This window comes from Lactuca virosa, chromosome 5 (genome assembly GCF_052849685.1).
Source record: "Lactuca virosa cultivar CGN04683 chromosome 5, Lactuca_virosa_CGN04683_v6, whole genome shotgun sequence".
Classification (NCBI taxonomy): domain Eukaryota; kingdom Viridiplantae; phylum Streptophyta; class Magnoliopsida; order Asterales; family Asteraceae; genus Lactuca; species Lactuca virosa.
The window spans coordinates 201,809,508-201,833,532 of NC_136430.1; the positions used below are offsets into that span (position 1 = coordinate 201,809,508).

General features: G+C 37.4%; 3 protein-coding genes across 5 annotated transcripts; 1 reads left to right on the forward strand and 2 right to left on the reverse strand.

Moving 5' to 3' along the window:
* Positions 1-1,226: 1,226 nt before the first annotated feature.
* On the reverse strand, positions 1,227-2,279 carry LOC145112243 (uncharacterized). The gene is made up of 2 exons (XM_079048433.1): positions 1,971-2,279; positions 1,227-1,796 (listed from the first exon to the last, which is right to left on the reverse strand). The coding sequence occupies exons 1-2, from the start codon at positions 2,277-2,279 to the stop codon at positions 1,227-1,229; spliced, it is 879 nt and encodes a 292-aa protein (XP_078904559.1).
* Positions 2,280-2,931: 652 nt separating this feature from the next.
* On the forward strand, positions 2,932-6,535 carry LOC145111107 (G-type lectin S-receptor-like serine/threonine-protein kinase CES101). 2 transcript variants are annotated; one of them, XM_079047403.1, is made up of 7 exons: positions 2,932-4,180; positions 4,381-4,488; positions 4,573-4,775; positions 4,874-5,084; positions 5,176-5,413; positions 5,748-5,898; positions 6,044-6,535. In XM_079047403.1, the coding sequence occupies exons 1-7, from the start codon at positions 3,013-3,015 to the stop codon at positions 6,350-6,352; spliced, it is 2,388 nt and encodes a 795-aa protein (XP_078903529.1). In that variant the 5' UTR covers positions 2,932-3,012; the 3' UTR covers positions 6,353-6,535. The 2 variants fall into 2 exon arrangements, with proteins under 2 accessions (XP_078903529.1, XP_078903528.1); XM_079047402.1 differs by lacking the exon at positions 5,748-5,898 and having other exon boundaries at positions 2,935-4,180; positions 6,044-6,157.
* Positions 6,536-8,821: 2,286 nt separating this feature from the next.
* LOC145115024 (G-type lectin S-receptor-like serine/threonine-protein kinase At1g67520) lies at positions 8,822-13,351 on the reverse strand. Of its 2 annotated transcripts, none has more exons than XM_079051171.1 (9): positions 12,841-13,350; positions 12,648-12,758; positions 11,007-12,545; positions 10,814-10,933; positions 10,527-10,726; positions 10,214-10,424; positions 9,895-10,132; positions 9,536-9,686; positions 8,822-9,210 (listed from the first exon to the last, which is right to left on the reverse strand). In XM_079051171.1, the coding sequence occupies exons 3-9, from the start codon at positions 12,310-12,312 to the stop codon at positions 8,896-8,898; spliced, it is 2,541 nt and encodes an 846-aa protein (XP_078907297.1). In that variant the 5' UTR covers positions 12,313-12,545; positions 12,648-12,758; positions 12,841-13,350; the 3' UTR covers positions 8,822-8,895. The 2 variants fall into 2 exon arrangements, with proteins under 2 accessions (XP_078907297.1, XP_078907298.1); XM_079051172.1 differs by having other exon boundaries at positions 9,104-9,324; positions 12,841-13,351.
* Between the last annotated feature and the right edge of the window lie 10,674 nt (positions 13,352-24,025).

Consider the following 24,025-nt stretch of genomic DNA (forward strand, 5'->3'; position numbering starts at 1 on the left):
GATTACATGTAGAATAAAATGAATCCATTGAATTTAACTTGCTGTCTAAATACCTCATAAACTACACACTTAATAGTTTATATGTCTGGTTGCATTGAATCTATGATTTGTACCTTGATATGTTAATTGTTCCATAAACTATACCTATTATAGTTTATATGTTCGTTCATGAATCCAAAATATGTTTTACATTGAAAGTTCTATGATTATGATGAAGACTTCCCTTATGCTCTGCATAATACAAAAGGGACAAAATATCTAGACATTTTATATACGTATAGAAAATGTATGATTGTATCAATTGCATCCGTTTTAAGTTTATTGAAATCCTTTTTTTATAAATTTTATAAAATCGTTTATGTTTGGCTTGTTTTCCCCCCTGAAAACGTTAAAAACAGTAAAGACATAGGGGTATGAACTCACAGTTAGTCGTGCGCAAACGTCGAATTAACGAATTGGAATGAAGACCCTCGAGTTGTAGCGTGTGGCACTTAACGGAATCCTAATAACAATTAAATACATAAATGTATCTAAATTAGCGATTTCGCTAGATAAAGTGTTATAAAAACACTTGCTTTTGGTTAAGGAATGTTACCGGGACTTGATTGAATCAAGAAAAGTGGGTTTTTAGTCAAATGCACCACTGAGGAAGTGTGTTCGGCCGTGAAGGGAGTGTACGGCCGTGAACCGTGTACGACCGTAAACTGCATCTTGAATGGTGTACGGTCTCTGAAGGTGTACGGCTGTGAACTGTGTACGGCCAATGAACTTGAAGGTATACGACCGTATACTCAAGAACAGGAGTGTTGGAATGGGTGAAAAACGTGTCCTAGATGCTCCGAAATGAACCCCAATGGTGTTTTTCGATGTTCTTCGGAAGAATAAAGGTGCTTTAGGGGTGTACGGTCAAGAGTCTAGAGAGAGAAAGAGAGAGTGACCGGTCAGAAAAGTGTAAATGAGGGGTAGCGTCTCGTATTTATAGGGATTTGTCGATGGTCGGTGGTGGGGTCCACCCAACATTGGCCGTAAACGAGTGTACGACCGTGAACCCGGTCTTGTTCGAAGGAATTTCCGAAATTTCGCGTGGTTTTGGTCCCGACTCCTATATGAAGCTCAATTATATAACAAAATGACTTTCCAAACCAAAGGAATTCGACGGGACTCAATAAAATTCAAATTTTATTAACAGAAATTCGGTTACTGGAAACGAAAAAAGATTCGGGTTGTCACACATTGAGTGACTCCTCCTTGAAGTGTTCCACAAAGAGGTGATATTGCTCATCAGTTAGCCCTGGTATAGGGCTAGGACCGATCTCCACGCAAGCTGCCTTCGGCTTGGGTTTATCCTTCTTCCCGGGCCACCAGTCCGGATACCCTATCTTCTTGAAACACCCATCCTTATTGTGACCATTTTTCCCACAAAAAGTGCATTTATCTGCCTTGTCATTACTTTGCTTGAATGTCTTTGGAGTGGGCTTGCTAGCTGGTTGAGTTCCTTGCCCTTGTGTGTTTTTCTTCCCCATTAAATTCACTTGAAAAGCCACTGCTTCACCACCAACTCTTCTTAAACCTCCAGAAATTGCTCGTTGTTGCTCATCTTCAGCCACTAGACGGTATATTGCCCCCAAGGACGGAGCGGGCTTCATAGCAAGTATTTGTGTACGGATGATAGAAAAATCATCATCGAGTCCCATGAGAAATTCATAGATCTTCTCATTTTCTTTAAGTTCACTCAATCTTTTTCCCAATTCGCAGTCACATCCGTCACACGTGCAACGGGGCATGGGAAGAACAAGCTGCAATTCATCCCACACAGCCTTTAGTTTCGTGTAGTAAGAAGAGACAGAAGATCCATCTTGTCTAGTGGCATTTAACGACTGTTTCAACTCATAGGCACGTGGTGCTCCCTCCTTCTCGAATCATTCTTCAAGGTCCTTCCAGATTTCGGCTGAAGTATTTGCATATCTAACACTGGTTCGAATGTCTTTCTCCATGGCTGTTGTCATCCATTCCTTCACCATGGCATCGGCTCGCATCCAAGCCATGTACGCAGGTGCTGTTGATTCCAGCTTCTTGACTGATCCATCGACCAATCCTATCTTATTCTTTGCAAACAGAAAATTAGTCATCTCCTGCTTCCATTCATTGAAATTATTGTCGTTCAATATGTCGTTAACTTGCATCTGTTTCGGGTAGTCAGACGGGTGGATATAGAAGGGTGAATTGGCATCGATGACATCTCCGTCCTTCTTGCTTCCGTCTCCTTTCTCCCCCGTCATGATCGTCGTTAACCTATGACCTAATGGATCATAGGCTTTGATACCATAAAAGATCTAATTGAGAATTCGTGCACTCTTTCATTCATTCATTACGTAACAGGTTTTGAATACAAAGCAATCAGGATATATATATCCTGAGATCCTGAAATTCAGTAAAAGATAACAAAAACAAAGAAGTAGATAAAAAGAAATAGATAAATACGAAACATCTGTGATTATCCATTCACTGGAATAATCTAGATTCCTTTATAGCCTAACACCCCCTTAATTCCCAAAATCAACGCCACAGAATCCCAAGTCTAATTATTAGTTAATACTAACGTAGAACTTTATGAGCAGCAATTCTTTGCTCCGATTTCTATCAAGTATTGTTTTGATTAGATCTTCAGCACTGTCGGTTATGTGCGACCATGGATCGTTTGGAATGGGTTGAGTGCTGATTCCGATGCTATGGAACACCTATGATTCTGTGATGATGGAATGGTGACAGGTGATGAAGAAGCAGACAGCGTTTTGAACGTCTCTTTCATGGTAGCCAATTTTAAAATAATATCTGACTCTCCGTTTCTTCAAATTTGCTGACCAAAGAGTCTTTCTGCCCTGGGCAGGTGCCGGCCCGGTCAAAGACAAATAGTCGATGTCTGCACTTAATGGATCTGACCCCATTATAAAACATCAATCAAAATTCCACCTCAACTCTCTTTATTTTAATTCCTTCGTGAATTGTTGAAGAATGAATATTCTCATTATCTTCATTATCGTATGTACAAATCTAATCATCAACTGTTTTCTTGCCACTGGTGTTTCAACGATCAAAATTGGGGATCAACTCAACCTCACTTCTCAACTTCTTTCCCCTATTAGCAGATTCACATTAGGATTCTTCACCATTAACGCTACAAACCACACTTATTTAGGAATTTGGTACACCAATGATTTGGACTTCACGAAAGTATGGGTAGCCAACCCATCCACACCGATCAGGTCTAGCTTTGGGGTTCTCATGATCCATCCCGACACTAGGAGATTGATCATTTCCACGGGAGGAACAACCCTTTTGAATATCTCCGATAGTCAATACACTTCTAGTCCAAATTTGACAGCAACTCTTGAAGAAACTGGTAATTTCCAGCTGAAGAACCAAGAAACTGATGACCAGACTCTGTGGCAGAGTTTCGATTATCCAACTAACGTTCTTTTACCAGGTATGAAACTTGGAGTGGACCTTAGAACGGAGAGAAGCTGGAACTTAACTTCTTGGATGAGCGATGAAATCCCTGATTCGGGTGCATTCACCTTGAGTTGGGAACCCACTGGAAAAACATCTCAGAGATTTATGATTCGAAGAAGAGGACAACCCTACTGGACCAGTGGGAATCTAAATAATCAAATCTTTCCATACATGTTTCAGTTGAATATTCCATATAGCCGAACCATTTACAATCTCAGTTTTGTATACAGTCACGAAGAGAGATACTTCAGTTTCCATGACATCAGTGGTTATCTACCAATGTGGGTTTTAAATCCAGGTGGCCAAGTTCATGATAATGATAATATTGGAGTGTGGACTCCTGAATTCTGTTATGGGTATGATTCAGATGGGTGTGTGGCAGATTCTAATATGCTTCAGTATAGGAGCGAAAATGATAAATTTAGCAGCATAAAAGGGGATTTTGCTCGTGACATGACGAGAGTGTCATATGATGATAATTCAAGCCTCAGTATTAGTGACTGTATGGTGAGGTGCTGGAATGATTGCAGCTGTCTGGGGTTTATCACAAGTACCAACGGGACCACTTGTAACACATGGTATGGAACCAAATCAATCAATAACTTTTCAATCGATCCAGAAAGGAATGCTGCGCCAAAATATGTTTTAGTTTCTTCAAATCTGGGTAAAGGTAAATAATTCAATGGCTTGTGGGTTGCTTTGTTATGTATTTCTGTTGCTTTAATTCAACATACTGCCTAAACTCCTGATTCATATAGATATTGCCGCCAGTTTGATTATATATAGATACAAAGAGCTTAAATGATGCACTTACTGTTTTAATTAGTAAGGAATATGGCCTCAATATCTAACACAAGACATTATATACAGAAAATGCTAAAAAATGGATTTGGGCGCCCGTTGTTGCTTCCATTATTTTACTTCTGTTTTGCCTTGCTCTATTGTGGTATCTTAAGAAGAGTAAGCTTGGACGAGAAGGTTTGACACTTCAAGTATTCATTTGTTTTGCTTCTGTTTGTTAAAACAATTTCATTTTCTAAGTGATGATTTTTTTTACTAAAGAGGAGAATAGAAAAAAGAGAGACGATGAATATTTTCTGGAGCCGATGGCTTCAGACAACTTCAAGGATGCAACAAATCTCGAAAGTAATGGCAGAAAAGGAACTGACTTGGTGGTGTTCAGCTTTGCAGCTATAGCAACAGCCACAAATGAGTTTGCAAGTGAAAATAAGCTGGGAGAGGGTGGGTTTGGGCCTGTTTATAAGGTACTTATGTTTTTCACATGGGTTGTGCTTTCAGAAACTGCTAATAGTTTTTCCGCTACCATCTGACAAAAAGATATATTTTGTGTTTATGAGTAAAGGGGAAACTTAGTGATGAACAAGAAATTGCAATTAAAAGACTTTCAATAACGTCGGGGCAAGGACTTGTGGAATTCAAGAATGAACTCGTACTTATTGCCAAACTTCAACATAGAAATCTTGTCCGGGTTCTAGGTTGTTGTATTAGTGGAGAAGAAAAAATGTTGATTTATGAGTATATGCCCAATAAGAGTTTGGGTTTCTTTATCTTTGGTAAGAAAAATTACTAAACTAAATGAATTTGATGATTTGAGTTTAGGTATTACTTCATTGTATCTGAAATGGTTAAAACGTTTGCATTAAGATGAAACAAGAAAGACACTGCTTGACTGGCCTAAACGATGGAACATAATTGAAGGGATTTCTCAGGGCTTGCTTTATTTACATAAGTACTCTAGAACGCGAGTCATTCACAGGGATATGAAAGCAAGTAATGTTTTGTTGGATGAAAGTATGAATCCCAATATTTCTGATTTTGGTATTGCGAGAATCTTCAAACAAAATGAGTCCGAAGCAATGACTAATAGGATTGTTGGAACATAGTAAGAACGTCCTTCCCTTTCACTTGTCTATGTTGTATATTGGTTTTAGTCAAAACTGTTTACTTATACCACACAGGGTGGGAGCATAGTTTCTTTTAAGCTTCAAATTTAAATGTAAGACGTAATAATTATCAATGTCCCACATCAGCTTATATGTCACTATATATGTGTTGGAGTCTATCCTTTCTCCATAAGGGCTCTTTTGGAAAGAAAATTAAGACTCTACATATATCTTAAATACGATCGGATAATGGATATATACACATACATATCTTCAAGTACGAGTGTAATTTGGTGCTTGAGGTACTGAATCTATGTGAAATATGTTACACAGTGGTTACATGTCTCCTGAATATGCAATGGAAGGGACTTTCTCGGTGAAATCTGATGTTTTCAGCTTTGGAGTCTTAACCTTAGAAATTGTCAGCGGAAGAAGAAATACAAGCTTCTCTTATCTTGACAAAACAGTCAATCTAATCAGATACATAAGCTCACTTGAAATATATATATATATATATATATATATATATATATATATATATATTGCAGCCACTGCAATTGAATAATATTTTGCGTGACGTGAAAAAGTCGAATTACATGTAATAATTGAAGACTTTGGAATGGTTTTAGGCATGGGAGCTATGGTTGAAAGGGGATGCATTGGTGTTAGAGGACCAAACGCTAACAAATACTCATGTCATACACCAATTATTGAGGACTATCCATGTGGCACTTCTCTGCATACAAGAAAACGCATTAGATAGACCAGAGATGTCAGATGTGATCTCTATGCTTAACAATGACACCATGTCATTACCTGTCCCAAAGCAACCAACATTTTTCATTGGCAGAAGTGTCTTGAAGTCAACTTCAGTTGAAAGAAAGTTAGAGGACTATTCTGTAAACAATATGACCATTACAGTGATGGAGGCTCAATAGCGTATCATAGTCATTGTTGTCGAATCACTATATTAATACTAAATCCTTTCTACTATTTTTTTTTCTATAGCTTTAGACAAGTTGTTGAGATAAACACTTGGATTTTCTATTTGGTGCTTTTACTCGTGGGTTGGTGCCCAAACTTGAATTCATATTGATTCGACTTTGGGGCAACCAAGATTCTTTATGGTCAAGGTTGGTTTTGGTGTTTGATATTCGATTTTGTTGGAAAGTGATGGATGAAATCTCAGATTCCTCTTGACTGAATTTAAACATGTTTGGTTGCTCTTGTGAATGTGTATACAATTGACTGACACCATGAGGAAATTGAAGAGACAAATTAACATGATTTAAAACCTAAACTAATAAGGGAATGTAAAAATCTATGAAGGGATGATAATTATAAATTATTTATATATTTCCACAAATGCAGCCCAGTCACATTTCGATGATGCTTCTATTTAGTGACCGGTCTTCCCCAATCAAGCTGCATAAATTCCAGTGTAACACCCCGACTCTCGGGTACAAATTTTTACAGCTTTATTTTCATTTGGGAAGGCCTACTCGACGAGTTCGATGCCCCAACTCGTCGCGTAGGAACGAGTTTGGCCACGTGTTTTAAGTGACCAACTCGACGAGTTGGAGGACCCAACTCGACGAGTTGGAGCTGGAATGAGAAACCCTAATTTCCGGGGTTTTACACCCTATTTAAAGGGTCATTTGCCCCCTTAGCCTCCCTTACAACCCCGTTTTGAGTCCAGAAACCCTAAATCGATGTTTACTCTTCATTTTATATGTAAAGAAACTTGGAAGGTGATCTTGTGAAAGGAACTAGAAGACTAAAGGGATTGGAGCAAGGAGAAACGTGTGGATCCAGTTTCTACTTCTTCTTGGCATCATTTTGGAGGTAACAAGTCGTTACCTTGACTTATCCTTAGATAGATCTCTTCATGCAAGGTTTAGGGTCATTTTTAGCATAATTATGAGTCAATCCGGGTATTGGGGCATGATCTGAAGTTGTAACTTCAGATTTGGATTCCTATATGTCCCTATAGCCATAAAGTCATCAGATTTAGCAAGCTAAGGTCTCTCTTCTCGGTTTAACCTTCCCTTTATCTTGTTTTGACTCTTATGGCCTTACATGCATGTAAAGTCTGCAACTTTACGTAGTTAACATACCCTAGGAGGCTAGATCTACTGATTGGAGCATTGGAGTAGCTTAGAATCGCCTGGACAAGAAATGGACTGCATGAACTCGACGAGGTGGATAAGCCAACTCGACGAGTTGGGGAGGGTTTTCCGTTATTGGTTCCTGCATGGACCCGGCGAGTTAGTGAGACGACTTGACGAGTCAGTTAGGGTTTTCCCCGACTTTTGGACACACATAGACTCGACGAGTTGTCTGGAAACTCGGCGAGTCAACTAGGGTTTTCACGATTTCTCGAGTTCAAGAAGGACTCGACGAGTCTGTGAGCTGCACTCGACGTGTTGGGTCAACCTGGGTTGTTGACCTTGACCGTTGACTTTGACTTTGACCAAGGGTTCACCAGTTTGACTTCATGGGGGTATTTTGGTAAATTGGGAAATTATGGAAGTGGATCATTGGTGGATGTAGGTGTTGGAGTTGGGGCTATACTTGGAGGATTTGACTTTAGCACTCTAAGCTACTTGCAAGGTGAGTTGTCCTCACTATACTAAGGGGCCTAAAGCACCAAGGCCGACCCATAAGATTTGATATCCTACTAGTTATTGATATGTTGAGTATGAGTTAGCTATGTATGCTAGACTCGTACTGAGGGCTAATTATTTATATTCCAGTCCAAGGACCGAAAGAGCAAGCCAGAAATAGGTTGTGGGCCGTGGGGCAAGCCAGACTTATGCTTTGGGCTCGAGAGCAAGCCAGATATGAGCTGTGGGCCGGGGAGGGCATAGCAGACTCATATTGTGGGCTCAGGGGTAATCCAGTCTGTGTAGCTGTGGACCCATTACAAGCTGTTATGATATTATTGTTATTGTTATGTAGATGGTATGAGTATCGGTATATTGGGGGTAACTCACTAAGCCTTCGAGCTTACATTTATGAGTTTTGTTTTAGGTACTTCTGAGGACTGCGGGAAGGCGAAGGCGTGACATACACATCCTCATATTTTATGACTTGGGATTTCTGGGAACTTTGATATGAAACTATTTTGAAAACACTTTGTAATAATTAATGGTTTCTGAATGATTTTAAAAAGTTTTAATTTGACATGATTTTTATGCATGTTACATCCAGACTTCCTAGACTGAGAAAGCTTTGAAATTGAGCTAATAATGAATCTACTATCCACAAGCTTGCACAAGATGTTCTTTACTTATTTATCAACGTATTTAATATGGATAGACCTCTAAAAAGGGTACTTTGTATTTTGAAGTGGCAATTCTGGATGCATATAACAATTAACAAGTATAGAAAAGTGGATTTGCATCTCCTATAAAAATGAATAAATATAAATTATATTACAGAAAAGTTTTTCACAAAGAATGATATGCTGAAGCTACTTTCAAACCCTATCGACCCCAACAACAGAGATGGTCACATTATTCACAGAGAAATCTTCTGCTTTGATTTCATATGAAGTTGATTTTGAGTCCCCTCCACCTATCAAAAATGTTGGTCTGTTTGGAGTGGGTAGTGATATGGAGTCATTGAGAAGCATGGAGATCATCTCTGATGTTGTTGGCCTATCTATTGCATTCTTTTGTACACAGAGAAGGGCAACATGAACAATCCTCAAGAATTGTTGTTCATCACAAGTATTTCCAAGTGATGGGTCCTTTAATTCCAATGTATCCCCTTGTTGCCATAGCACCCATGCCTAAATCATTAACAGATGATTAATGATTTGATCAATTTTTCCTTTAATTCCAATTTTTCCTTAATTCCAATGTATCCCCTTGTTGCCATAGCACCCATGCCATAGCACCCATGCCTAAATCATTAAGGTTAAACTGGTTAATAAGTAATAAAAGTCAACGAGTAAATTCCCCTTTGCTTCTGTAGCTTGTATCAGTTAAGCTGTTTGGACATCGTGGATATATAGGTCAACCGTAATATATAATTGTGTGAGTGAATAATGTAAGATGGTCTCATTTTTATTTAAGATGCTAAAGATGTTAAAATTTGAATTTGACTTTACTTACATATCCAATAAGGTTGTATGTCTCATCAAGATGGACAAAGCTACTATTTCTTCTTCCACTGATGATTTCCAGGATCAAGACACCAAAGCTGAAGATATCGGACTTGACTGAGAAAATCCCCCTCATTGCGTACTCAGGAGACATATAACCACTGAATACAAAATAGTCCCCAAGACTTTTTAGAAATAGATAGCATTGAATCAGAAAAACAACAAATTCATCTAAAAGATACTCTATCTAGATTTGTATAATTATGCTAGTTCTCCTTGGTAATATTAAATCTAACTTTTTGATGATAGATGGACCATGAAAGAGAATAACTCAATGGGATTTTTGATATTTAAAGGGAGATGACTTACTATGTTCCAACCACCCTGTTAGTCATTGCCTCGGTCTCATTTTGCTCGCATATTCTTGCCATACCAAAATCAGAAATCTTGGGGTTCATCCTCTCATCTAAAAGAATGTTATTAGCTTTTAGATCCCTATGAATAACTTTCATTCTTGAGTACTTATGCAAGTACAACAACCCTTGAGCAATTCCTTCAATAATGATAAATCGTTTAGGCCAATCCAACTCTGGCTTTCTGTTTTCATCTGCAAGCCGGTGAAAGAGTTTATAATAAATGTCACAAGTAAAAGAATTGAATGCACTTATGTTTTAAACAATATGCATACCAAATACGAAGAAATCTAAACTTTTATTGGGCATATATTCATATATTAACATCTTTTCTTCCCCGTGAATGCAACAACCGAGAACTCGAACAAGATTTGTATGTTGGAGTTTAGCTATGAGTACTAGTTCATTCTTGAATTCCACAAGCCCTTGCTTTGATGTTCTTGAAAGCCTTTTGATTGCTATTTCTCTCCCATCACTTAGTTTTCCCTGTTTTTATAATTGAATGATATATCTTTTTGTTAAAATGGACATACAAATGCAAGAACCAAAAAGATCCATCATAAAAGTTTGAAGTGACAGTAGTGTAACCTTGTAAACAAGTCCAAAACCACCTTGTCCGAGCTTATTTTCAACCGAGAAATCATTGGTGGCAGCCATGATAGAGGAAAAGCTAAATAATAATAAATCATTTCCTTTCACACCATCTGGTTCAAGTCGATGTACATCCTTGAAGCTTTCAGAAGTTGTCAGCTCCACAAAATATTCATCTCTCTCCCGTCTCTCAATTTCTACAATCAAACATCAGTGACTTAACAAAAGATGCAACTAGAAAGTACAAACATCAGCTTGATTTAATATCGTTGCTGGTTCTATACCTTTTTGTCTATGCTTTCTCTTCTTTATATACCATAAAGCCCCAAAACAAAGGAAAACAAGAGGAATGGAAACAGTAATGGATATCCATATCCAATTCTTGCTCTTTTGTGTATTGTTTCCTGCATTTTGGCTTGTTTAGTTTTAAGGAGGTTTTAAATGGTATCAAAAACCATCGGAAATCAACATTATTACCTGTACTTCGATTGTCTGGATTTTGGCTGATCACATACTTTGATGTAGAGTTATCAAGAGGATTAACCAAAAACCTATTGATTCCTGTCCAAATTACACAACCAGTTCCATTGGTGGTATTACTATTGAACCCCACACACTTGCAATCATTCCAGCACTTAACAAAACAATCGTTAAAGCTTAAGCTTGAGTTCCCATCAGTAACACTTTTTGTCATATCCTGAGCAAAATCCCCATTCTTTTTACTAAAATTATCGTTCTCTGTCCTGCACTTAGGAAAACTCGACTCCACACAACCATTACCAGTATCGTATCCATAACAAAACTCAGGGCTCCAAGCAGTAGCATTATTAATATCTCTAATATGGCCGTTTGGTGTCAAAATCCACATGGGTAAAACAGAAGTACTACCATCATAGCTAAAGTATCTTTCTTTATTGTTGTATACAAAAGTGAGATTATACATGGATTGACTACCTGGGCCATTCAATGCAAACATATATTGAAATATTTTGTTGTTTAGATTCCCACTAGTCCAGTAGGGTCGTCCTCGTCGTCGAATCATTAATCTCTGGGATCCTTTTTGAGTGGGTTCCCAACTCAGAGTAAAAGGTCCTGATTCAGGGTTTTCATTGCTCAACCAAGAAGTCAAAGTCCAATTCTGGCCTGCTGTCATGTCATACCCAAGCTTCATGCCAGGTAAAAGTACATTGGTTGGGTGATCAAAACTCTGCCACAAAACTCTTTTGTCAACTTGGTTAATCAGCCGGAAATTACCATTATCTTCGAGGGTTGCAGTCACATTTGCGTTTGGACCCAGTTTAACATCGGTGATTCTCATTAGAGTTTTGGATCCTGCACTGATGACCAAGTCTCCGGTTTTGGCACTGATGGATAGGGTATGAGTGCCTGGGGTGGATATGATCGGTGCATTTGGATTAGCTACCCATACTTTTGTGGATAGAACATCGCTTGTGTACCAAATTCCCAAGTAACTGTAATCTTCACCAAAGAACCCTAATGTAAAATTTCCACGCACCGAAACAAGCTGGTCTGTAGACTTGAGTTGGCCACCAAGTTTGATTGTTGAAAATGAATCTGCAGCAGCACAAAATCTAATGGTGTAATTGGCACCATTACACGTATATATGCTAGACTTTCGATCGGACCTGGTAGTATATATTTCAGATCTTGGGCAGGCTGATCTAAAAAACTGATCATATGCTGTTGGCTTGCAAGATGAGGGTGACGAGAAGGAGTCACCGCAACAATACTCTGGAGAGCCAAAAGCTAAGCAAGCACTCATACATACCTTTCCATCTGCTGAACTTAGCTCCTTTGGACACTGCTTATTCAAGTCTTCAACACAACCCGTCTTCGCACAACTACTTAAACCTGAACCTGAACCTGAAGTGGCCTCCACAAGTATGGGCAAATTGTAGCCCTCGGAAATGCTGACATCATAAAAATCCTGGCTGTGGGTTTGGGTTTGATTGATGCTGAAATCAGTAAAAGTGGTCCCATTGCTGCCGTAGTCACCTGTAACACATGACCATTTATCTGACCTATTGAAGTTGCAACCTGTCCGACCCCATATACTACCTTCCCAGATAGTCGGAGCTTTTATAGAGCGTGAATTACCTTTTGCGAGCTCAAATCCGGTTTCATTTATAAAAGGTCGATAGCTATTGATAACAGGCCAGATAGTGAACCCACAGTCGTTTACAATAGTAAAAGTAACCCCGAAGGCTCCTGTAAGTCCGTATAAAATTGCATTAATAACGAAATTTTGTTGTGTACGAGTTTTTTTTTTGGTACAGACGCGTAGATGTACCTTTACAAAAGAAGAGGAAAAAGAGAAAGCTCAGAGTTTGAGAAACCACTGCTACATGAACTTGCGAAGATGCTGACAATGACCAAGAACCCGTTATTCAAATAATAAAATCTTGTATTTTCTAGAAAATGGTATCGATTTCTCAAAAAGATGTTTAACTAAAGTAAGAGACGTAAATCTTTATCTTGGTGCTTCTCCTTGTGCCCATATTGATGTTAGGCCTGGATGGAGCCAAGATCCTCCATGACAGCAGCTTGCCTACTCATGGCAGCTTTGGCCTTTGGGTGGTGGTGGTGGCTGCCGAACTTTCTTTTTTGATTAATTACTGACGTTGGTGGTGGGTGATTTGAAAACTGAATATGTTCCACGTTTATTAAAAAGAATATGCAAAGCAGAAACAAAAGGAAACATAATACTATATCATAGAGCCAAGTGAGCACGTTCATTAGAACTGGATGTACGTAGTTGACCGGGTCAACACCATAGCATCATTGTCTAGCACCATTCTCAATACTCGGTAAGCCAATGCTTTTTATAATTCACTCGTGGTTTTCTTTACATAATATACAAATGGGTACTTCCCAAAGTAATTCTTATAAAGATCCGCGCTTGGCTGCACCGTCATCTTTTACAGTTGCACATGGTAAAATTTTGTCTCATTATCACACCTGCACATGGACATTGAGGACTATGATGAGTCAGATTTAAAACTTACATACTTTTATTACTATTAAAAAGCAACGTGATGAAACAATTACTATATTAGTATTTTATTACCTACTTTTTTAAGTTATAAACATTGTGTTTCATGATTAATCCTGTATATGTATATGTATATGTATATGACTGTAGCAAATCAGCTAGATTGACTTCTGTTACCAAGGAGACCCACAGTCTTCGTCTTTTCCAATTTAATCAAATGCATGTAGTTGATCATATTTTATTATAAACTAACATTACATGTTAAAGAATCCATGTACGAACTTTTCATACATCGTCCATCGCTTAAAAAAACCAAATATTTTCATTCCATCCACGTTACTAGAAAACAACGGGTTTTGCTACAGAAAATAGCTACGGAAAATTTTCGATGGTAATTACCTATATAATACCTACAGAATGAGATGCCTTAATTTAGTAACAAAATAGCTATGGAATAGCGACGGACGTAAATACGTAGGTATTCTGTTGGTAATTAGCTACGGAACAGCTATATAATAGCGACGGAAGTAAATCCGTAGGTAGTTAGCTACAGAGTAGCTACATACTACTTACGGAAGAGAATAACTACAAAATAGCTAGGAAATAGCGACGGGTTTATAATTTTATTATTATTATTATTATTATTATTATTATTATTATTATTATTATTATTATCCCCGTTATTATTATTATTATTATTCCAATTATTATTATTTTTCATTATTCGAGTCTTAAAACTTTTTTTTAGATCGTTTTGTTTTTGCATATTTAAAACACAAACAATTAAAAATCATACTAAGAGTACTAATAATAATAATAATAATAATAATAATAATAATAATAATAATAAACATAATGATAATATATAATAATGATAACAAATGTGTTTAACATACAAACAAACGAACAAAAGAAAAAAAACTATGTTTAACACATTAATAAGGTGAAATAATATACGTTTAATGTATAAATAATGAAAAATAATGATAATTAGGGAAACATGTATATTTGTATAACTATATATGTGTGTATGTATTTATGTATGTATGTATGTATGTATGTATGTATGTATGTGAGTATATGTATGTACATATATGTATATGTATGTATGTGTATGTGTGCATGTGTGTGCTTCTGTATATGTATGTATGTGTGTATGTATGTGTATGTGTATATGTGTATTTGAATGTGTATGTGTATGTGTATGTGTATGTTTATGTGTGTATGTGTATATGTATGTATGTGTATGTGTATGTATGTGTGTATGTGTATGTGTATGTGCATGTATTTAAAAGAAACAAAGTAGCTTGTTAGTGAAAGTGTAAACATTACAATGTGAAACAATGAAATCAATAATGGACCCGAAGGTCCATACACCATTATGAATGATATTAATAGTTATAAGTTGGTGAAAATATAGATAATAATGTATAATAGAGGTGTGAAAATACGAAGTGGAAAAAACGACGTTCGGTGCTCGAAAATACAAAAATAAGAAAAATTTGTCACGAATCCGTAGGTAATTACTTACGGATTAGCTATGCATGTAGTTAAAGATGGTTCTCATACCAACAGATGTGATGGAAATATAGTGTTCAAGATCAAGTTTCAAAACATAAAATGTCGATTTTACAACAGAAGACTTTAAAATAAAACTTCGACAACATAAAATCGACAACAAGATCACTTTACATGTAGATGCAATATTTTAATACAACAACCACAAAAGGATAAGGTAAACAACCTTAGTTGTCCTTTGGTACTTACGGGAGGCTGACCGATGATGATGATGTTAAGAACTCGAAATTGAATCTCTCTAGATTAAGTCCGCCAACAAGCTCTAACTGCAACTTGGAATGCTAGTTCATTATTGTCGAAACATCCTTTTAAGATTGAAAATTGAGTCCAACATACTTTTGTTCTAAGAGAGGAAATTCAAAAACTAAGATTCTAGCTTTTATATTCAAAAGAAAAAGAAATGTAATGTCGAACCTTATAATATCATGAGTCGAATTAGTGTCAAGCAGATATTATGTTAACATCATTATCAACCGATGAATCTTTCAGTGCAACGTCACTTGTGCTTCAAGGTTCCAGATCTGTTATCTTAGTGATATGATCTTCTTTTGTATTATGTATATCTTATTGTATTTCAAATCCCTGATTTGTAGGGATTTCATTCTAGAATAGTCTTGACCCTAGTATACAAGTTACACTAGGGTTCTTTGTAAGATACGACACTTTGTGCATTTTCTCTTTGTGAGAGTTGTTAATCAAAATTGGTTTTTGATTAATCGTCGTTCTTTATTGCTTGATATTCTGTTAGTACATTCCAACAACTAGTATCAGAGTAGGTTTTCTTTTATCAAGCAATGGCATGTTCTTATGGATCTAAGCCTACTATTAGTTATATATCAGCTACCAAAATTCCTTTTTTCAATGAAAAGAATTTTGCAATGTGGAAATGCAATGCCATGGTTGTTCTTGAAACCGTGGACTGCAATATGTTGGATATCCTCCCTGACAGTCCACATATTCCAACTTTTAGAGACGAAAGAAGGTGTTCCCACTAGAGTAAAAAAGAGGACTCCACCACATCAATACACATACTAAGATAAGAAACTGCTCAATCTTGATGCTCGTATATGCTCTGTAGCAAACTCTCTTCCATATAACACATACCATCTTGTTTAGAATTGTACTTTAGTCAGAGAGATGATAGACACGTTAACTGTGGCTTATGAAGAGACTGATGAAGTTAAGGCTACCAGAGAGAACAATTTTAATCAAAAGTATAAACATTGTTTTGTTCACGAGAACGAATCTCTAACTCAAACTTTAAATCACTTTAATCTTTTAGTAACCAAATTAAAGTGATTTAAAGTTTGAGTTAAAGTGATTAATTATATTCGAAAGTATAAACATTGTTTTGTTTTGGTAAAGAATTAACAAACTAATTTCGTAACCAAATTAGTAAGTCCGGTGTGATGTTAATTTTATGATGTTAAGAACTAGAGTGTTAAATATCTTAAAATACGTTGAAGATCTTGGTAGAGCCCAAGATCCTAGGGAAAGGTAATGATATTTAGAAATCTATCGAACATAATTAATCCGTGTTAAAGTGAAAACAAGTGTATTTTAAGTAATTAGGACAAAAGTGGTTTTAAGACGATTCTCAAGTGATTTATAAATAAGAAGCTATTAAGTACTTAAAAAGATATCAAGATACCACATGATATCGTGATATTTAATCTGTAAATAAACTAACAATCAATTAAGTGTGCAAAAAGTGTTGTGATCGATTAAATAATCATAAACAAGTAAAATCAAGAAAGGAACACTATGATATATGAGGAAAGCTCTTAATTCTTTTGGATCTCTAACATAAAACCTCAAGAGGTGATAAACTCACATGCCTTAGAACTTATGTTAACTAAAAAAAAATGGTTAAAGTTGTTAGCTGATCTTAGAGAGAAAGTGTTTGTGCCCAAGTGTCAAGAGAATTAGAGAGATATGAGAAGTGAATGTGTTTGTGTGCATATACTAAACTAGTCTTTTTATATATAATGATAATAACTAAAATTTGGAGAAGCTTAGGATTCTCCTTGATGTTTTTTTGACCCGGATTTCTCAAGGGTCATCAACGTTCTTTTAGTATTAACCACATGATTTTGAATTGGTCTTGTTCTTTTTCGTTAGGTATTAACTCCTTGCATAAGATTTCACAAGAAAAACGATGAAAATCCGTGATATTGAATAAATACAATATCTTGGGCTTGACTGAGATGTTAGTTCAAGTTCAAGATATATGAATAGTAAGTTGAAAATTCTACCAATAACAATTACCCCCATAAATCTTCAATCCAAGATCCTCGGTGATTGGAGATTTCTAGAATCCTTGAGTCGAATAATTTAGTCGTTATTTACTGGAAAGTCGGAACGTCTGTTCAATTTCCGAACAAATTTGAATTAAAAATAATTCGTTTATCCATAAATTGTTATTACATTCTTTCATCTTCGTTCATCAAGTCCATTCCTTAGGTAAGCTTGTCTATTTCTTCTGCTTCTTCTAAAATCATAGATAAAATCATCATTGCCTTGAAAAATGACAATGAGGGTTTTATCTACAAAGACTTCATAGAATCAGGGGTGCTTAAAATAATAGAGAAACCAACACTTTCTCTAACACTAGAATCGAATCTGTTAGGACATAAATAGTATTCCCTTTGCAAACAATCTTCAGGTCGTATGACACAAGATTGAGATCCAGTTTCGTATATGCGTCACATATTTGTTTCTACCACATTCCTTTCCCGTTTGGGCTTTGTTTTACTTTTCCATCTTTGATTTTTGAATTCTTTGAGGTTACACGTTTCCCTTTTGTCCAAATCATGTCCATGGTTTTGCGTGTTTTGTTCTAGATAGATTATCTCAATAAAAAGAGAATCTTGATTTTGGTTTGTCTGATATTGCTAGTTTCTATGATCTTAAAACTTTTGGTTCTTCCCGTATTGCTTTGAAAATAAATCCAGAGAGAAACCATTTAGTTCTGAACACGTCTTTCCATAGTACTGGATGAAAAAAGAAATACTTTTTTTTGTTATTAGGAGTTCTCTGATTGATGGTGATACCTTAGGTGTCAAGTGGGTAAGTTCGGTAGGATCTTAGTTTTCTTTCTTCTGATTTCTATAATTTTAGGAGGGAGTGCTAACTTCTTGTTTTACAATAGTTCCCAAATTTGAAGATCGATTCCTACCTCGAAAGGATAGCGAAGAAAAAATTTGCAAGTTCTTGGAGCTATCTGAAGATTTGAGGTCTTTTAGAATTGTCTCGGATTGTACCAACTCATCGTAAGATCGGTCAACCCTCAACATGTCTATTGGTAGTGATTTATATCTTTTATTCTCGAGATATATTCTCTCTTCCTTTTATCTACTAACTCAGTGCAATTTTGACAGGTTCAAGAATCAATAGTTATGCTTCTATTTTTTCAAACTTCAATGTGGATGAGTTTTTCTCAAGTGGTTCTCTATTGAAGGCTGAAAAACTATCACACCCCCAAACTGGATAGCGGAAACGTCCGGGGGTGGAACGAAAACACAGTATCACAATAATTGTATACATTGAAACACAAGTACATAAATAACTATCATATCATATGATTATATCAGTTACAAGAACCAAATGTTACTTAGTACCAAAATACATTACAAGGTTTGCATGTTATCAAATAAAGTAGTTCTCGTAATGATATTTGATGTCTTGTCTTCAAAAGTAGCTCCACTGATCCGAGCATAATTGTTTACTGAGATTACATGTCGTTTTAAAGTCAACATAAAGTTTGTGAGTTCATAAGAGTTCAGTTGTAGAAAAAATACGATATTTTTCCGTAGATGAAATTTGTATCTCCGTGTTGCAAAAAGTTTTGTATTTGTACGCCTTCAACATAAAAGAAGAATGTATGCGTATAGTATGTATCCAAAAGCATTTATAAAATAAAAGTTCCCTTAACTTCTAAACTTATAAAAATGTGACTTGTCATGTGATTTTTATTATCGAAAAACCGTGTGTATACGTAAATAACCATACTTATAAATGTTGTGTATAAGTAAATAACCATACTTATATTGTATATTGCACTAGAATTTACTATTCGATATTATCGTGAGCCCCTATAATCGAGCTATCGACTGTAATGCTACCCGTCACGACGCTTCTTCGGACGTCGTGAAATGTTAAGACAATTGTCACCCCAGACCTGCCGATCTAGCTGTAAGTAGCAGCTTAGGTGCAGGATTGTCAGTCCCGTATAGATCTATACACAATTCTCCCACTCACTTAAGATTTAACGATTATAAGGTCCGGGACTTAGCGTAATGGTTGAAGAAACGTCTCACATAACACGTCGAAAGTATGTAATTCTAGCTTGTAAATGAAATCGAAGCTTTCCCATGTTCAAAGTGTTGTTCTACATGTATGTTGGTTACCCAATGTGTAATAGTATTTACCCAATGGATAATGGTATTATTTAATGGGTAATGGTTTTATCCAATGTGTAAACACAATGTTTTAATCTTTTAAAACTAGACTTTTGGTTAAAATGCTAGTTTGTGTTTATCCAATGTGTAATAATATTATCCACTGGATAAAGATACTATCCACCATACAATAGATCCAATATTAGAAACTTGTGCATATGAAAGAATGAGACTTGTGTGCTTTCCTTGAAAACATGAATATATGTATATATCTTCATAAATAGAACATAAACATGCATGTAATAGTATTACCCAAAGGTTAAAAGTTTATCCAAAATATATTAGATCTAGGACCTTTGTGTAAAGTTATTGTCCAACATGTATTTTGTTTGCATGGTGTAGTGGTGTTGATTATGATGACAAATGCTAAATATGAAAGATCTAGTGAATCATCATCCAAATCATGAACACATGGAGTAAATAAATCTTTTAAGCTCTCATTAGTTTGGTTAGAAAGAGTACAAATGAGTTTGCTATTTTCTCTCTCTAAAACTAATGCTCCCTAAAATGGTTCATTTCATAATGGGAGTCACTCACTTCCTATTTATAGGAAAGATTCAACCCATTTACACATAAAAGAGGGTAAGGCATAAAACTCCACATCCAAGCATGACATTGCACCCTAACATTCTCCCCCTTAATGTTAGGAGTGGATGTCCCAACTTCAATATCCAACGAGCTCGCGCAATCATGAAACATCCAAAAAATACGGTCCCAAAAATTTCATTTGTAATTTATAAATAATATCATGGTAACCCAAAACATCTCATAAAAACATAAATGATAGTATCTCAAAACATCATATCAAAACATTGTGTTGAAATTACATGTCCAAATATCAAAGTAAATCATCCCAGGCTAAACTCTATGGTGTGTGAAATGCAGTCATCCTTGCAATATGTAACTTAACGTATTCGTTTGATAGTTAATTAAAGATAAGTAGATCTCCTAAGAGCACGAAGCAAGCAGCATTCGAGCATTGAGTAACAAAACCAAGCATATCCTATTCAGGCCATCTTATCGCTGACTAATCAGTACTAGCATGAAATTCAATAAGCACATATAGCAGGGACATAAGGCATCTTCCTAGATCCTTAGCCCTAATCTAGCATGCAGTTCTCATAATCATATCATATCATAACATAACATATATGGGTATCTTGGGGAAAACTTACTTGAGCTCGGCCGGTTACACGCATCACACACACCTTGTTCTTTCTCAAAACTATTTATTTTAAATTTTAAAAAAACTAACTTCTTGTAAAAATCTTTCACACCGTCGATTTGAGTCCAGACACCCCCGAAGGTGTGTCCGAATCCCTCAAACCAAGGCTCTGATACCAACTTGTAACATCCCAAAAATACGGACCAAAAATTTCATTTTAAATTAAGCAAATATAAAACCATTTGTCTAAAAATCACATAGTAATAATACATAGATCAACCAATGTATCCATAGTCAGAACATATCATAACAAAATCATATCAGAGTATAAATCCCATAGATCTCTGGTGCGGAAAATCATGTGTGTGATGCGAGGCTACCGTGTCGGCTCCTTTCCCTTCGAGGAAGAAGTACTTGAAACCAAAACTGAAAATCGTAAGCACAAAGCTTAGTGAGTTCCCCCATCATACCACATACCATATAATCACATAATGCCTAGCATATTTGGGTGATGGCCTCCCCTTCGGTCTCTTTCAATCAGTAACCTGCCTAGCAAATTTGGGTGCTGGCCTCCCCTTCGGTCTCTTTCAACCGGTAACCGGGGACTATTTCACCCTACCACTACCACATAATAATCTAGCATAAACATATCAATCATATACAGCCTAACATATTTGGGTGTTGGCCTCCCCTTCGGTATCTTTCAACCGGTAACCGGGGACTATTTCACTCCCTATCTCTACCACATAATAACATAGCATACTGGCACAAAAAACATATCAGATAGTGGCATACCAGACAATTATCACAAAGACAATCATCTCATCTATAATCATCTACTAGTGAGCCGACATTGGTGCCTTAGACCCACTTCTACTGGAAGGTAACTCACCTCAATGTTGTGCATTAACTGAACTGTCCTCGGTGCTGGTATCAACTCTTTTCAAACTCCTACACATAACATCTCTTTTAGTTACTCTTTCAAACTTATAACCCCTTTAAGGGTCGACTCTGGTCAATGGTCAAGTCAAAGGTCAACACCCTGGTCAAAGTCAACCCTCTGGTCCAAGTCAACATTCTGGTTGACTCAACTCGCCGAGTTGGTCCGTCAACTCATTGAGTTCCATTATTCAAAGAACCTCGAACTCGCGATCTAACTCTTCGAGTTATGCTGTAACTCGCCGAGTTTCTCCTTATGACAGAATCGGGATATTCCGTTCGAACTCGTCGAGTCCTTCCTTGGATTCGTCGAGTTCTGCTTCATACAAGTCAGGACATTTTCTCATCAACTCGCCGAGTCCATCCTTGGACTCGTCAAGTTCCTTGATCTTCCAGTCTTTAAACACGTCCAACCTGTTGAGTCATCTTCTAGACTCAACAAGTTTGCTCAGAAACAGTAAAGGTTGAGGAACCACGACCCAACTCGCCGAGTCCTAAGAACAACTCGTCGAGTTCCCCAAAGTCTAAATCCATACAGTCGATTTTAGTCAGGCTTAATGCATCCAAAACGTAGATCTGGCCTCCTAGGGTCGATATAACACGTAAAGTTACAAACTTTACGTTAATTCATGGGTTATCTAGCTTAAAAGGCCCTAAAATGAGGATCACAAGTTGCATGGGACTCTCATGGCTATAAAGTTGGCACCTTTATGCCATGGAGCCCCTCAAAGGTTCCAGATCTGAAGTCAATACCTCAAGACATGCTTGCATTCATGAATGGTTCCAAAAATGGCTCCTTAAAGCCCTAACTACTCCAAGAAGAGATCTAATAGATGAATGGACAAGGTATAAACTTTATACCTCAAATGAGCTGGAAATGGAGCACAAACACTAGATCCACTTGCTTCCTCTTGAACCCCCAAGCTTCTTGTTTCTTTGCAAGCTTCAACATCACCAAAAGTACACAACAATGGTTCAAGAACACTCAAAATGGGTTAGGGTTTCGAATTAGGGTTTTCTGGACTAAGGAAGGCGATGAGGGAGGCCACAATGGGGTGTTAAGGCCTTTAAATATGGTGCAAACCCTGAAAATTAGGGTTTCACTCTGGCAGACCTACTCGTCGAGTCGAGGCTCCTCGACTCGTCGCGTAGCCTTCAAGTCCCGCGTCCAACATATCCAATTCCTACCTGACGAGTTTGGGGCCTCCAACTCATCGAGTCCCTTAACAAATATGAATAATTCTTATTTAAATACGTACCAGGAACCGGGCGTTACAAATCTCCCCTACTTATTTTAGACTTCTTCCTCGAAATCTGCTGCTACATCCGAAAAAAGCTCGGGGTAGTGCTCCCTTATCTCGTCCTCTGGCTCCCAAGTCTATTATGAGCCCTTGCGGTTCTGCCATTGCACCTTCACCAAATCGATCTTCTTGTTCCTCAGATCCTTCGTCTTCCTGTCAAGGATGGCTACTGGTCGCTCAATGTAGTTCAGGCTGTCATGCACCTGAATATCCTCTAGAGGCACCACCGCAGAGTCATCTACTAGGCACTTCCGCAGCTGGGAGACATGAAAGGTACTGTGGATCTGAGTAAGCTCGGCTGGCAGATCTAGCCTGTACGCCACCTTGCCCACCCGAGCTGTAACCCTGAAAGGTCCGATGTATTTGGGGCCCAACTTGCCCCGCTTCCTGAACCTGATGACACCTTTCCAAGGTGACACCTTCAGGAGAACCCTATCCCCGACCTGAAATCCAGGTCCGATCGGCGTTTGTCGGCGTAGCTCTTCTTCCGACTCTGAGCAGTCTAAAGCCTGCTCCTGACCTGTTGTATCCTCTCCGTCGTCTTGAGCACCACTTCGGTACTCCCCATAACCCTCTGCCCAACCTCTCCCCAACATATCGGGGTCTTGCACTTCCTCCCATAAAACATCTCGAAGGGAGGACGGTCCATACTCGCGTGGTAGCTATTATTGTAGGAAAACTCTACCAAGGGAAGGTAGGTATCCCAACTACCACTGAAGTCTAAAACACATGCTCGCAACATGTCCTCCAAGGTCTGGATGGTCCGCTCACTCTGGCCATCCGTCTGAGGGTGGAAGGCGGTGCTAAAATGCAGATGAGTACCCAACTCGTCATGAAATTTCTTCTAGAATCTGGAAGTGAATCGCACGTCTCGGTCAGAAATCACAGAGACTGGCACTCCGTGTCGTGCTACCTCCTCTTGAATGTAGATGTCGGCCAGCTTCTCGGTCGAAATGCTCTCCTGGATCGGAATGTTAGTCTAATGTTAACCGAGACTAATTAATAGTCTTGCTATTATTACTATTATATAAGCGTTAAAA

Coding starts and splice junctions, on each gene's coding strand:
- LOC145115024 (XM_079051171.1), bottom strand. CDS start 12,312: ATGAGTGCTTGCTTAGCTTTTGGCTCTCCAGAGTATTGTTGCGGTGAC. Junction 10,934..11,006: donor TCCAGACAATCGAAGTACAG/GTAATAATGTTG, acceptor GCCAAAATGCAG/GAAACAATACACAAAAGAGC. Junction 9,687..9,894: donor AACAGGGTGGTTGGAACATA/GTAAGTCATCTC, acceptor TTTTGTATTCAG/TGGTTATATGTCTCCTGAGT.
- LOC145112243 (XM_079048433.1), bottom strand. CDS start 2,279: ATGACGGGGGAGAAAGGAGACGGAAGCAAGAAGGACGGAGATGTCATC. Junction 1,797..1,970: donor AGAAAGACATTCGAACCAGT/GTTAGATATGCA, acceptor GATGAATTGCAG/CTTGTTCTTCCCATGCCCCG.
- LOC145111107 (XM_079047403.1), top strand. CDS start 3,013: ATGAATATTCTCATTATCTTCATTATCGTATGTACAAATCTAATCATC. Junction 4,489..4,572: donor GAGTAAGCTTGGACGAGAAG/GTTTGACACTTC, acceptor TTTTTACTAAAG/AGGAGAATAGAAAAAAGAGA. Junction 5,899..6,043: donor CAGTCAATCTAATCAGATAC/ATAAGCTCACTT, acceptor GAATGGTTTTAG/GCATGGGAGCTATGGTTGAA.